The following is a 13,899-nucleotide window of genomic DNA, read 5'->3' as shown; positions in this document are numbered from 1 at the left end:
TGGAAGAAGGGCATTTGTCTACTATTTAATAAATAGATTGCACGTTATTAACTACTAAAGCAAAATATCTTACTGGAAGTAAGATATCTTCTCAAATTTCCACACTGACTTATCAGAATAGCTAAGATTGGACAGTAGTTGTACAAAATTAAATATCTTTCTGTTCTTTTCTATCTCTGTCATTAAATCAAAGTTCTCTATTATCTTTGTCATAAATCATTTTTAGAGAGGTGAGCAAATGCTTTATCCATTTCCTTAGTTTTACTGATAAAAAGTTGTCAGGTTGTATGAGAGACCCCATAAGGATTTTCCTTAGTTTCTTGGTGTTATGAAGAAGTTTTGAACAGATTCTCAATAATTTACAATGTTTGAAGAAGTGACTGTAGCGTTAAATAAGTAGGCTTTTATTCACAGGTGTGCTGTGTGGGGGTTATACCGGCCAACCCCCAGTATCCGTGCAATAAACCCACTGTCAACATCTTCAAACCTTGGTATTGAGAATAACCAGCAGAGATTAGGGTAGAATCATATTAACTACACTAAGAATCTAAGCAGAAAGCCTGATGTTTTGTCAATAAAAATACAAAAATAAAATGACAAATTCGTAGATAATTTGTATTTTTCCTAACTATACAGACCTTAGCTATTTAATATGGGTTATTACTTCGGCGTAGCTGAAATGACGAGGCATTAGAATTTTAACGAGGGTTTACTACCCCACCGCTAGTTAGCGGGGGGGGGTAGGGAGGGGTAGCTTGCTACACCCCCCCCCTCACACACACCTGTGAATACTTCACTTTGCTTAGAGGTAGGACTTCAAGGGGGACAGGGCTGGCGGGCAAGTTTGATTAAATAGCTAAGGTTTGTATAGTTAGGAAAAATACAAATTATCTACAAATTTTTCATTTGTTCCGTAACTGAAATACAAACCACGCTATTTACATGGGGTGACTCACCCCTTAGGAAGGGTGGTAAGTCCCTGCCATACTGGCTTTGGCTTTGCCCGGGGACTCAATATTTGAGTGTGTAAGTACTCAAGAAATAACGAGTCACTGTGCCTCGCTAACATTGCTGTGTAACTGCTGCAGCCTACATAAGCTGTGTGTGAAAGTGAGAAGTGTGACTCGTCCTAGGAAGTTGACGTGGAGTTCTTCAGATGGAATTCTAGGCTAGGACTCTCTCAATACCCCATCGTCAAGGTATGGGGACGTGACAGTATTAACCTTAATACTAGGAACACAAGGAAGCATGGTTTACCTGCAGTGGTTTGAGGTCAGCTGTGCAGAGAACCCAGGATGCTGCTTTCTCCAAAGGAGGAAACGATGAAGAAAAGAATAAGGGCCAGACAAACCTTTTTATTCATGCAGACTAAAACCGGGTAACAATGCCCTCAACCTTCTGCTACCTGTCCAAAAAGGAGCCTGAGGTTAGACCAGCTGTTGTGCAGCCACCACAAGGCCGATAGAGATCATATCGAGTCTCCTGTGTGTCACGTCTTGCAGGTAGTGGCCTGTGAAGGTCGTCTGACGCTTCCACACCCAAGCTTGCAGGACCTGCATCACTGAATAGTTTTTCTTGAAGGCCAGGGACGTAGCTATGCCCCTGACATCATGTGCTCTAAGGCGACGTGACGGAGGAGGGTCAGGATTCAAGGCTAGGTGTATTACCTTGCGAATCCAGGCCGAGATGGTATTCCTAGTGACCCTCCTCTTCGTATTCCCAGTGCTCACAAACAAGGCTTGTACGTGGGGACGAACTGCAGCTGTTCTTTTAAGATACAACCTCAGACTCCTTATTGGGCACAGTAGGAGATGGTCTGGGTCATGTTACAGAACGAAGACTCGAAACCTTGAAAGAGTTGAACCAAGGGTCCGGCACTCCCGGATTCTGAGTCTTGGCAATAAACTCAGGGACGAACCTGAACGTTACCTCCCCCATCCCCTTGAATGGGCGATGTCGTATGAGAGACCATGAAGTTCGCTGACTCGTTTGGCCGAGGCCAAAGCTAGCAGGAACACCGTCTTCCAAGTAAGGTGGCGATCTGAAGCCTGGCGTAATGGTTCATAGGGAGGTCTCTTCAGAGACCTGAGAACTCGAACCAAGTTCCATGGAGGAGGTCTCACTTCCGACTGAGGGCAGGTAAGTTCATAACTCTGTATGAGTAGAGAAAGTTCCAGCGAGGAAGAAATGTCCACTCCTTTGAGCCTGAAGGCTAGACTTAAGGCTGAGCGATAGCCTTTCACTGCCGAGATTGAAAGGCGCATTTCTTCCCGCAAATACACGAAGACCTACGCTATTGCTGGAATAGTGGCATCGAGTGGAGAGATACCTCTTCCACGACACCAACCACAGAAAACTCGCCACTTCGCCTGGTAGACCCCTGCGGATGACCTGCGCAGGTGTCCAGACATCCTATTCGCAACTTGCTGCGAAAATCCTCTCTCAGTGAGGAGGTGCTGGATAGTCTCCAGGCGTGAAGTCGAAGCGAAGCTACTACTTTGTGGAAGATGTTGGCGTGTGGTTTTTTGAGTAGCTCGTGACGTGGAGGGAGTTCTCTCGGGAGCTCCGTAAGGGGTTGCAAAAGGTCCAGAAACCACTCTGCGTGATGCCATAGCGGAGCTATCAGGGTCATCAATAGACTGACCGATATTCTGGTCTTGTTGAGCACCCTTCTCATCAGACAGAACGGGGGAAAGGCGTATACATCGATGTTGTCCCACCGTTGTTGGAAGGCATCCTGCCAGAGAGCCTTGGGGTCCGGGACTGGGGAGCAGTACAGCGGGAGATTGAAGTTCAGCGCTGTAGTGAACAGATCCACAGTCGGGAAACCCCACAAAGTCAGGACTTTGTTGGCTACTTGACGATCCAAAGACCATTCGGTACTCACTATCTGCGTCACTCTGCTCAAACTGTCGGCGAGCACATTCCTCTTGCCTAGAATGAAGCGAGCCGATAGTGTGACCGAGTGGACTTCGGACCATCTCAGTATCTCTACTGCAAGATGGGATACCTGTTCTGAAAAGGAACCTCCCTGCTTGTTGATATAAGCCACTACTGTGGTGTTGTCGCTCAACACCACCACAAAGTGGCCCGCCAGGACCTGATGGAACTTCTGAAGTGCCAGGAATACGGCCTTCATTTCTAGCAGGTTTATGTGAAGGTACTTTTCTGATTCTGATCACAGGCCTGAGGTCCTGTGGTTCAGAATGTGGGCCCCCCCACCCTTTCTTTGATGCGTCCGAAAACAACATCAAATCCGGGGGAAGGACGAGAAGATCCACTCCCTTTCGTAGGTTCTCGTCTGCCACCCACCACTGAAGGTCCGTCTGTTCCGTAGGACCCATAGGGATCAGTGTCAGGGGAATCGTGTCCTTGATTCCACCGAGACTTGAGTCGCCACTGGAGAGATCTCATTCTGAGGCCACCATTGGGAACCAGACGGGCCAGGGAAGAGAGATGGCTGAGGAGACGTAACCACGATTGGGCTGGAAGTCCTTCTCGTTTGAGGATAGGCCTTGCGACCTTCCTCAGCCTTGCTATCCTGTCGTCTGATGGGAAGGCTTTGTGGAGATTGGTGTCTATGACCATGCCTAGGTATACCAGTTTCTGAGAGGGCTGCAGAGAGGACTTCTCGAGATTTACCATGATCCCTAGATCCTGGCAAAGTTCGAGAAGCTTGTCTCGGTGGCGAAGAAGGGTTGCCTCTGAGTCCGCTAGGATCAGCCAATCGTCCAGGTAACGGAGGAGACGGATACCGATCCTGTGAGCCCAAGATGATATCAGGGTGAACACTCTGGTGAACACTTGAGGAGCTGTGGAGAGACCGAAGCACAGCACCTTGAACTGGTAGATCTTGTTGTCTAGGCAAAATCTTAAGTACTTTCTTGAAGACGGGTGGACTTGCATCTGGAAGTACGCGTCCTTCAGGTCCAGTGTACACATGAAGTCTTGTGGTCTCACTGCAAGTCTGACAGTGTCTGCCGTCTCCATGCTGAACGGTGTCTGTTTGACAAACCCATTCAGGGTAGAGAGTTCGATGACTGGTCTCCCACCTCCAGACGCCTTCTTTACAAGAAAGAGTCGACTGTAGAAGCCTGGGGACCCGTCTGTCACCTCTTGGAGAGCGTCCTTCTTCAACATGGTCTCGACTTCTGCCCGGAGGGCTTGCCCCCTTACCAATCCCATGGTAAGGGAGCTCAAGGACACTGGCTTCACTGTCAGGGGAGGTAGAGATGTTATGAACGGGACCCGATATCCCTGACCGATCACGGAAATCGTCCAGGTATCTGCCCCGAGTTGCTGCCACCTTGTCGCGCAACTTTGTAGGCATCCTCCCACTGGTGGACATGCAGTGGGACTGCCAATCCTAGCGTTTACGGCCTCGGCCGCTTCCTCTAGGATTTTTAGCTCCCCTGGAGGACTTTCTGCCCTTCCTGTCCTTGACAGGAAAGGGCTTAGACACCTTCGGCTTTGCTGCTGTGGTCTTCTTCGCATTCTTAGCTGGACGGGGCTGTTGGGGTGCTGGAGGCTGTAGGGCCTCGATGTCAGGGCCCTATGGAGGAGGGAATCCTGGTTGGACTTCCTCCACCTCTCAGCAGCTAGCTCCATGTCCTTAGGCTCAAACAAACTCTTACCGAGTACGGAAGAATGTCTGAGCCTGCTAACGTCGGAACTGGGGACCTTCTGGTGAAATCTTTCGGCCACTGCGTCCCGTCGTTTCAGGATCGTATTGGCCCACAAGCTTGAGACTTGGTGGGCCAGAAACTCGATGGTCCGCATGCCAGAGTGTAAGAATGTCTCCATTGCCTTCCTGGTGCTTTCCTTGGACAGATCCTCAGACCGCACCCGGATGCCCAGAGACCCCAGCCAGATGTCAAGCAACGAGGTTGCCTGCATGGCACACTTCGCCACCTTCTCCTGGCTTAGGATCTCAGTAGCAGAATACAAAACATGCCAGTTGGAGAGTCTCTCTAGAGGGACTCCCCCAGTGAGTTCTTCCACAGAATGGTGAACAGGAAGACCCAAACAAGTCTCCTCTAAGATCTCGAAATACCTCCTCTGGTGGACTCGAGGAGGAGGGAGGAGCTTGTTACCGGCGCTGGATCGGTTGGAGGAGGCAAGCTCTGAGAGCTGGTCTTCGACTTTGTCTCTGGCACTCTTCATCCCTTGTGACCAGGGCAAAGCTGCACTGGCCCTAGAGGGTTTCTGGATGCCATTGACTCGGTCCAAAACCATGTCCTTACCCTCACGAGGAGGAATCTCTGGGTCCGGATACCCATTGAGATTTCTCATCAGGGTCAGAACTTGCCAGAACGCATGTTCTGACTCTTGAAGCTCTCCTCCCGAAGGGCTAGCAGCAAAGTCTCCCGTTCCCAGTGGCTCTTCCTGGGGGACTCGTGGACATTCTCCGAAGGTCTAGCTGGCTCCTGTCTGATCCTTGCCGAAGACTTAGGTAAAGTCTTTGAGTCCTTCGGCTCCCTCCTGGGAGGGATACAGGACTCTAGTAACGATGGATTCAGGCTCTTCTCTACCACTGTGCGAGAAGACTTCTCAGGGAGAGGCGGCGTTTCCCCCATTGGTGTGATGGGGGAACGGACCGGCTCTTCCGACTCCCCTGAGGATGGGAAATCCTCATCCGCAGGGGAGGGAGAGAAAGTCTGGGGGGGAGAGAAAGCCTTGCGCAAGGATTTCCGAGGAGACAGCTTAGCCCTCGGAGAAGTCACCACGGAGGGGACTCCTCTCTTTCTCTTCAGGGGAGAAGAAGCTGCCACTGTTTTGTGACCCAGTTCAGAGAACACAGGCTTAATAGCCTGCATGAGAGCTCTGACTATGGTCCAAACCAGGGCTGCTGGCTGACAGTCGCGCTGTCAGGCACTCCCTCTGGAGGGAAGAGGATCGATCAATCCCTAGGAGGAGTCAACAAATGAGGTTTTGCCTGAAACGAAGCGGAAGAAAAAGAGTCCTTCGACCTGTCCGGAAACCTCCCCTCCTCTGGCGAGCGCGCTGTTCTGCGCTTGTGAGGAGGGGAACGAGACGATGACCTGTCCGCCTGAAGCCCCGTGAAATCGCGTGCGGGATCGCGCTGGCGATAGTGGCGCAAATCGCGCTGGTGGTCGCGCGATGAGCCCTGCCCTGGATCGCGCGCGAGGATGATAGCGAGGGCGCGCATAGGTGATGGTGAGGGCGTGCGGCGCGCAGGAGCTGGAACGTTTGGCGGGGTTAAAGGCTGGATGGGCGCTTGCGCGTGAGCAATCATTTGATTGCGCGTGCACGGGTGCGCAGGAACCTGCTGAAGAGCCCGTGCGGGCGAGACTGTTGGGCGCGCGCGTGCGCCGGAGAAATGTCTCTAGCGCGTGGGCATGGAGCGCGCGTATCTGGAAGCACAGGGCGAGGGTGCGATTGCGCAGCCTCGTGATAGCGCAGAGGTGAATTTGCGCGCAGGTGGTGCAGGAACTGTCCCGTGAGGAGATCGTGGGCACGCTGGGCGCGCATCAGGATGCAGGCGCACAGGAGTGTGCTGCTGCGATTTGCGCGCAATAGGATTCGGGCGCGCAGGTGTGTGCTGCTGAGTTGGGCACGCATTGCGCGCAACAGGATTCGGGCGCACAGGAGTGCGCAGTTTGGATGGAGAGTGCAGGGGTACCTGTGAGCGCCCGTGCGCTAACTTAGGTACCTCCTGGACTGCGCGCTGGAACGTAGGGGTGCGCTGGCGCGCCAGAGAGCGCTTGCGCGCTGTATCAGGAACAACTGCGACAGCGCGCTCAACTCCAGAAGTGCGCTGAGGCACTGGAGAGCGCTTGAGCGCTGTAGCAGGAACAGACGAGCGCTTGCACGCAGGTGAGCGCTGGTGCACTATAGCAGGAACTGCAAGTGGGGGCTGGCGCGCAGGAGATCGTGGGTGCGCAGGGGAGCCCTGGTGCGTAGGAACATTAACAGGTGCGCGCACGAGCGCAAGTGCGCGCTGGGGCGCTAAGTCAGGAACAGCAGCAGCGTGATGGCGCGCAGGGGATACCTGGCGCTTAAGGGACTGAGGCGCAGTTTTGCGCTCAAGTCCCTTGTGCCCCGAGGGACCGGTGCCTGTGCAATGATAGGGTTAGAAGGCGCATATAGTGCATCAGCAGCCTTGAAGGGTGACGGCAGGTCAGCAGGTCTGGAGGGTGACAGGTCAGGGGGTCCCATAGGACGACCTTCCACAGAAGGAGATCGCGAATGATCTCCGGAGAGGTCTAAGGTGGTAGCTGGCAGGATCGGTGAACGGCGAGTCTCCTCCGCAGAGGACTGCGGGGATGACGAGCCGAAGAGGCGCCTCCTAACTCCCTTGTGAGGAGAAGGAAGTCCTCTACGGCGAAGGGGAGGACGAGCCTTCCGCCTTATACGCCCTCTAGGGGCCGTGGGATCAGCAAGCTGACCATCATAAGGCCTCCGCAGAGGAGTCTCTGTAAGTGAACTCCCCCGAGGGGGAGAATCACTAACAGGAGGGACCGTAGGACTAAGTTCCACCCTCGAAGGAAGAGACCGATGGAGTGGGAGCTTCAGAGGAGGTTTGGGCTACGGAAGAAGAGGCCTTGGGATATTCTCTCTTCAAAAAAGCCTTTGAAGGAGAAATATCCCTTTTGGACTTCTTCTTCCGGCGCCGGGCAAACCTCTCCCACTCGGAGGTAGACCACTCCCTACACTCACCGCATACATTACCACTATCACACCGTTGGCCCCTACAATGAGGACACAAGGTGTGAGGATCTGTGTCGACCGCCGACATAAAAGTCCCACAAGGGCGGTCAGGTAATCCAGGACACGTACGCATTATTATTAATAGAGGCCAACTTCACACACTCTGTAGAAAAGGAGAAAGCAAAAACAGATTAATGGCAGTCAAGTGAGGGTGAGAGCAGACACGTCTGTTCATCACCCGAGCCTAAAGCAAAGTGAAGTATTCACAGGTGTGTGAGGGGAGGGGGGTAGCAAGCTACCCCTCCCTACCCCCCGCTAACTAGCGGTGGGCTAGTAAACCGTCGTTAAAATTCTAATGGCTCGTCATTTTAGCTACGCCGAAGTAATAACCCATATTAAATAGCGTGGTTTGTATTTCAGTTACGGAGCAATTAAGCATTTGCTCACCTACCTTAATAGAAAGAATTTAGGACAGAGATAAGAAAAGAAATTAAACTAATGACAAAGACAATAAAGAACTCTGAGAAAATAGAATTTGGTTAACTAATGTCAAATCTTAGTAATTCAGAGAAGCAGTTCGTTCAGAAAATTAATAAGATTCAATACAAAATAAATTCTGCTCAAGTAGCCATCCTATTATATATACAGTATCTTAAACATCTTACCTTACTTGCGGATTCACTTTCTTTCCAGCTTGCCATCTGGTCATCACAGCAAGTTAGCCTCCATACAAAAGGTGATCAGAGCTTCCCCCTTCTGTGATAGACACATTGCCAAAACTGATTACCATATCAACATCTGTCCACCCATGGCATGGTGCTATTCCTGTGAAGTTTCTGTAAAACAACTAACCTGCAATGTTCCCAAAATAAATACAGTACTAACAAAAAATGCAGCATAATTACAGTACTGTGCAATGCACAATCATGAAAATTAAGAGAGAAACCATACTCTTTAGCTTGTGTGAGTCAAGCTTTTCTGATGGAAATGAAAAAAATCCCTCAAAATAAAACAATTTTCAAAATGACAAATTCGGAGATAATTTGTATTTTTCCAAACCATATAAACCTTAGCTATTTACATAGGGTTTACTTTCGGCGTAGCTGAAATGACGAGCTATTAGATTTTAACGAGGGTTAAACTAACCCAGCGCTAGTTAGCACGGGGGTAGGGGAGGGGTAGCTAGCTACCCCCCCCCCCCCACACACACCGGTGAGCTGCCTCACTTCACTTAGAGGTAGGACTTGTCTTGGGGGACAGGGCTGGCACGCAAATATGTGTAAATAGCTAAGGTTTGTATGGTTAGGAAAAATACAAATTATCTCCGAATTTGTCATTTGTTCCGTAACCGAAATACAAACCACACTATTTACATAGTGTGACTTACCCTTAGGCAGGGTGGAAAGTCCCCAGCCTTACTGTCTTTGGCTTACCCGGGGACTCAGAATCCGAGTGAGCAGCACTCGAGAAAAAAAGTCCCAGCACCTCGCAAGTTTCTTGCTACGCATGAAACGTGCGGCCTACATAAGTTGTGTGTGGAGAAATGAAGTGTGACTCGTCCTAGGAAGTTGACCTGAAGTCCTTTATATGGAATTCTAGGCTAGGACATCCCAATACCACATCGTCAGGATATGGGGGACGTGACAGTATTATTCTTAATACTAGGAACACAAGGAAGCATGGTTTACCTGCAGAGGTTTGAGGTCAGCTATGCAGAGACCCAGGATGCTGCATTCCCCAAGAGAGGGGAGGATGAAGAAGGAAGTAAGGGCCAGATATACTCTTTCATTCATGCAGACTAAAACCGGGTAACAGTGCCCTCAACCTTCTGCTACTTGTCCATTAAGGAGCCTGAGGTTAGACCAGCTGTTGTGCAGCCACCACAGGGCAGATAGAAAAAGTATCGAGGCTCCTCTGGGTCACGCCCTGCAGGTAGTGGGCTGTGAAGGTCGTTTGACGCTTCCAGACCCCAGCTTGTAGCACCTGCATCACAGAGAAGTTTCTCTTGAAGCCCAGGGACGTGGCGATGCCCCTGACATCATGTGCCCTAGGGCGACGTGACGGAGGAGGGTCTGGATTCAAGGCATGATGAATGGTCCGTCGAATCCAGGCTGAGATGGTATTCTTGGTGACCCTACTCTTCGTCCTTCCTGTGCTCACAAACAGAGCTTGCACACAGAGACGGACTGCAGCTGTTCTCTTCAGATAACGTCTCAGACTTCTTACTGGGCAAAGTAGCAGATGATCTGGGTCATCTGTTACGTTACGGAACGGAGACTCGTAACCCTGAAGGAGTCGAACCGTGGGTCCGGCACTCCAGGGTTCTGAGTCTTGGCAACAAACTCAGGGATGAACCTGAACGTTACCTCCCCCATCCCCTTGAATGGGCGATGTCGTATGAGAGACCATGAAGTTCACTGACCCGCTTGCCCGAAGCCAGAGCGAGCAGGAATACCGTCTTCCAAGTCAGGTGTTGGTCAGAGGCCTGGCGTAATGGTTCGAAAAGGGGGTCTCTTCAGAACCCTGAGGACCTGAACCACGTCGTGGTCCATGGAGGAGGTCTCACTTCCGACCGAGGGCAGGAAAGCTCGTAGCTTTGTATGAGTAAGGAAAGTTCTAGCGAGGAGGAAATGTCAATTCCTTCTCAGCCTGAAGGCTAGGCTTAAAGCTGAGCGATAGCCTTTCACCGCCGAGACCGAAAGGCGCATTTCCTCCTGCAAATACACGAGAAACTCCGCTATTGCTGGAATAGTGGCATCGAGGGGAGAGATACCCCTCCCACGACACCAACCTCAGAAGACTCTCCACTTCGCCTGGTAGACCCCTGCGGATGACTTTCGCAGGTGCCGAGACATCCTTTCCACAACTTGTTGCGAAAAGCTTCTCTCAGTGAGGAGACGCTGGATAGTCTCCAGGCGTGAAGCCGAAGCGATGCTACGGCTTTGTGGAAGATGTTGCAATGTGGTTGTCTGAGTAGCTCGTGTCGTGGGGGAAGCTCTCTCGGGAGTTCCGTCAGGAGCTGCAGAAGGTCCTGGAACCATTCTGCATAATGCCATAGCGGAGCTATTATGGTTATCGACAGGTTGACCGATAGTCTGGTCTTGTTGAGCACCCTTCTCATCAGACAGAACGGTGGGAAGGCGTAGACGTCGATGTTGTCCCACCGTTCTTGGAAGGCATCTTGCCAGAGTGCCTTGGGGTCCGGGACTGGGGAGCAGTACAGCGGCAGCTTAAAATTCAAGGTTGTCGCGAACAGGTCCACTGTCGGGGAACCCCACAAAGTCAGGACTTTGTTGGCTACTTGAGGATCCAAAGACCACTCGGTACTCACTATCTGCGAAGCTATGCTCAGACTGTCGGCGAGCACATTCCTTTTGCCTGGAATGAAGCGAGCTGATAGACGTATCGAGTGGACTTCGGTCCATCTCAGTATCTCTACTGCAAGATGGGATAGCTGTCGTGAAAAGGTACCTCCCTGCTTGTTGATATAAGCCACTACTGTGGTGTTGTCACTCATCACCACCACAGAGTGGCCCGCCAGGGTCTGTTGGAACTGTTGAAGGGCCAGAAATACGGCCTTCATCTCTAGCAGGTTGATGTGGAGGTACTTTTCTGATTCTGACCATAGGCTTGAGGTCCTGTGGTTCAGAACGTGGGCCCCCCACCATTCTTTTGATGCGTCCGAAAACAGCATCAAATCCGGGGGAAGGACGAGAAGATCCACTCCCTTTCGAAGGTTGTCGTCGGTCAGCCATCACCGCAGGTCCGTCCGTTCTGCAGGTCCTATCGAGACCAGAGAGTCTGGGGAATCGATGCCTTGATCCCAACGGGACTTGAGCCGCCACTGCAGAGATCTCATCCTGAGGCGGCCGTTGGGAACTAGACAGGCCAAGAAGGCTAGGTGACTTAAGAGACGTAACCAAGATTGGGCTGTAAGGTCTTCTCGACTGAGGAAAGGCTCTGCAACCCTCCTCAGCCTTGCTATCCTGTCGTCTGATGGAAAGGCTTTGTGGAGATTGGTGTCTAATATCATGCCTAGATATACCAGTCATTGTGTTGGGAGCAGAGAGGACTTCTCGAGATTTACCATGATCCCTAGATTTTGGCAAATTCCCAGAAGCCTGTCTCGGTGTCCAAGAAGGGTCGACTCCAAGTCTGTTAGGATCAGCCAGTCGTCCAGATAACGGAGGAGACGGATGCCGTTCCTGTGCGCCCACGAAGATATCAGTGTGAACACTCTGGTGGACACCTGAGGTGCTGTGGAGAGACCGAAACACAGCACCTTCAACTGGTAGATCTTGTTGTCTAGGCTGAATCTTAGGTACTTCCTGAAAGACGGATGGATTGGGATCTGGAAGTACGCGTCCTTCAGATCCAGTGCGCACATGAAGTCTTGCAGTCTCACTGCAAGTCTGACCGTGTCTGCTGTCTCCATGCTGAACGAAGTTTGCTTGACAAACTTGTTCAGGGCTGAGAGGTCGATGACGGGTCTCCAGCCTCCAGACACCTTCTTGAGCATGGTCTCGACTTCTGCTCGAAGGGCTAGCCCCTTAGCCGATCCCATGGCATAGGAGCTCAACGACACTGGATTCGCTGTCGGGGGAGGTTGAGATGTTATGAACGGGACGCGATATCCTTGTCCTATCACAGAGACCGTCCAGGAATCGGCCCCGTGTTGCTGCCACCTGTGCACGCAACTTTGCAGGCATCCCCTACAGGTGGACACGCAGGGGGATTGCCAATCCTAGCATTTGCGGCCTCGGCTGCTCCTTCTAGGATTTCTGTCTCCCCTGGAGGACTTTCCGCCCTTCTTGTCTTTGACAGGAAAGGGCTGCTGTTTAGACACCTTGGTCTTAGCTGCCGGAGCCTGCTTCGGTGTCCTGCGAGGCTGCTGTTGCTGTTGAGGAGCTGGAGGTTTGTAGGGCCGAGATGTAAGGGCCTTCTGGAGGAGCGAATCATGACTCGTCTTCCTCCACCTCTCAGCTGTCCGTTCTATATCCTTAGGCTCAAACAGGTTTCCTCCAAGGATGGAGGAATGTCTGAGCTTGCTGACATCCATAGCGGGGACCTTTGGGTGGAACCTCTCAGTCACCGCATCACGTCGCTTTAGAATCGAGTTAGTCCACAGGTTAGTGACCTGGTGAGCTAAAAACTTGATGGAGCGCATGCCCGAGAGGAGGAAGGTCTCCAGGGCCTTCCTATTGCTCTCCTTGGACAAGTCCTCGGACCGCAATAGGATGCCCAGAGACCCTAGCCAGACATCCAGCCACGAAGTGGCCTGCATGGCACACTTAGCGACTTTCTCTAGGCTTAAGATCTCCGACGCTGAATATGTCACCTGCCGGGCATTGAGTTTCTCTAGACAGAGACCCCTGGTGAGCTCTTCTACAGAATGGTGGAGAGGAAGAGCTAAACAAGGCTCCTCCATGATCTCGAAGTACCTCCTCTGCTGAACGCGAGGAGGTGGGAGGAGCTTGTTCCCGGCAGAAGAACGGCTGGAGGAGGCGAACTCGGAAAGCTGGCCCTCGACCTTGTCCCTGGCACTCTTCACCCCCTGGGACCATGGCAGGGCTGCACTGGCCTTGGGGCGCTTCTGAATACCATAAACTTGGTCCAGGACCGTATCCTTGCCTTCGCGGGGGGCGGTCTCGGGGTCCTTAAAACTATTGAGTTGCCTCATTAGATTAAGGACCTGCCGTAAAGCATGCTCTGACTCGCGCTGCTCTCCTCCTTGTGGACTGGCAGCTAAGTCTCCTGTCCCCATTGGCTCTTCTTGGGGGAACACGCGGACATTCTCCTGGGGAATGGTTGGCCTGGACGAAACCTCGAAGATGACTTGGGTATCATCTTTGAGTCCTTGGGCTCCCTCCTGGGAGGGATACAGGACTCTAGCAAAGAGGTCTGGAAGGTCCCTCCTACGCGAGACGTTCCTCTTCCTTGAGGTGGGGTTCCTCCCATTGGTGCCGTGGGAGAGTGCCTCACCTCGCTGAATTCTCCTAAGGACGGGAAAGGTTCGTCCGCAGGAGAAGAAGAAAACGCCTGCAAAGGAGAAGGGGCCTTCCCGACGGACCTCTTGGGAGCCAGCTTAACCCTGTGAGAAGTTACCGCGAAATCCACTCCTCTCCTTCTCTTCAGTGGGGGTGAGGTAGCCTTTGATTTTGGTCCCAGATCAGCGAGGGCTGGGTTCATAGCCTGCACGACCGCTTTCATCAGGGAACCAAACCAAGG

At 51.9% G+C, this 13,899-nt stretch overlaps 1 protein-coding gene across 2 annotated transcripts in view; it reads right to left on the bottom strand.

The window, feature by feature from the left end:
* Nucleotides 1–13,899, bottom strand: part of LOC137615137 (uncharacterized) — a 42,810-nt gene that overhangs the window by 17,580 nt on the left and 11,331 nt on the right. Inside the window, exon 2 of one of the 2 annotated variants that reach the window (XM_068344770.1) lies at nt 8,337–8,523. In XM_068344770.1, coding sequence (XP_068200871.1) covers nt 8,337–8,372 — 36 coding nt within the window. In that variant the 5' untranslated portion in view covers nt 8,373–8,523. The remainder of the gene's footprint in view (nt 1–8,336; nt 8,524–13,899) is intronic. The other variant, XM_068344771.1, reaches the window with a different exon arrangement.

The sequence above is a fragment of the Palaemon carinicauda genome, chromosome 21 (assembly GCF_036898095.1).
Source record: "Palaemon carinicauda isolate YSFRI2023 chromosome 21, ASM3689809v2, whole genome shotgun sequence".
Taxonomy (NCBI): Eukaryota; Metazoa; Arthropoda; class Malacostraca; order Decapoda; family Palaemonidae; genus Palaemon; species Palaemon carinicauda.
This window is presented reverse-complemented; position numbering and strand designations above follow the sequence as displayed.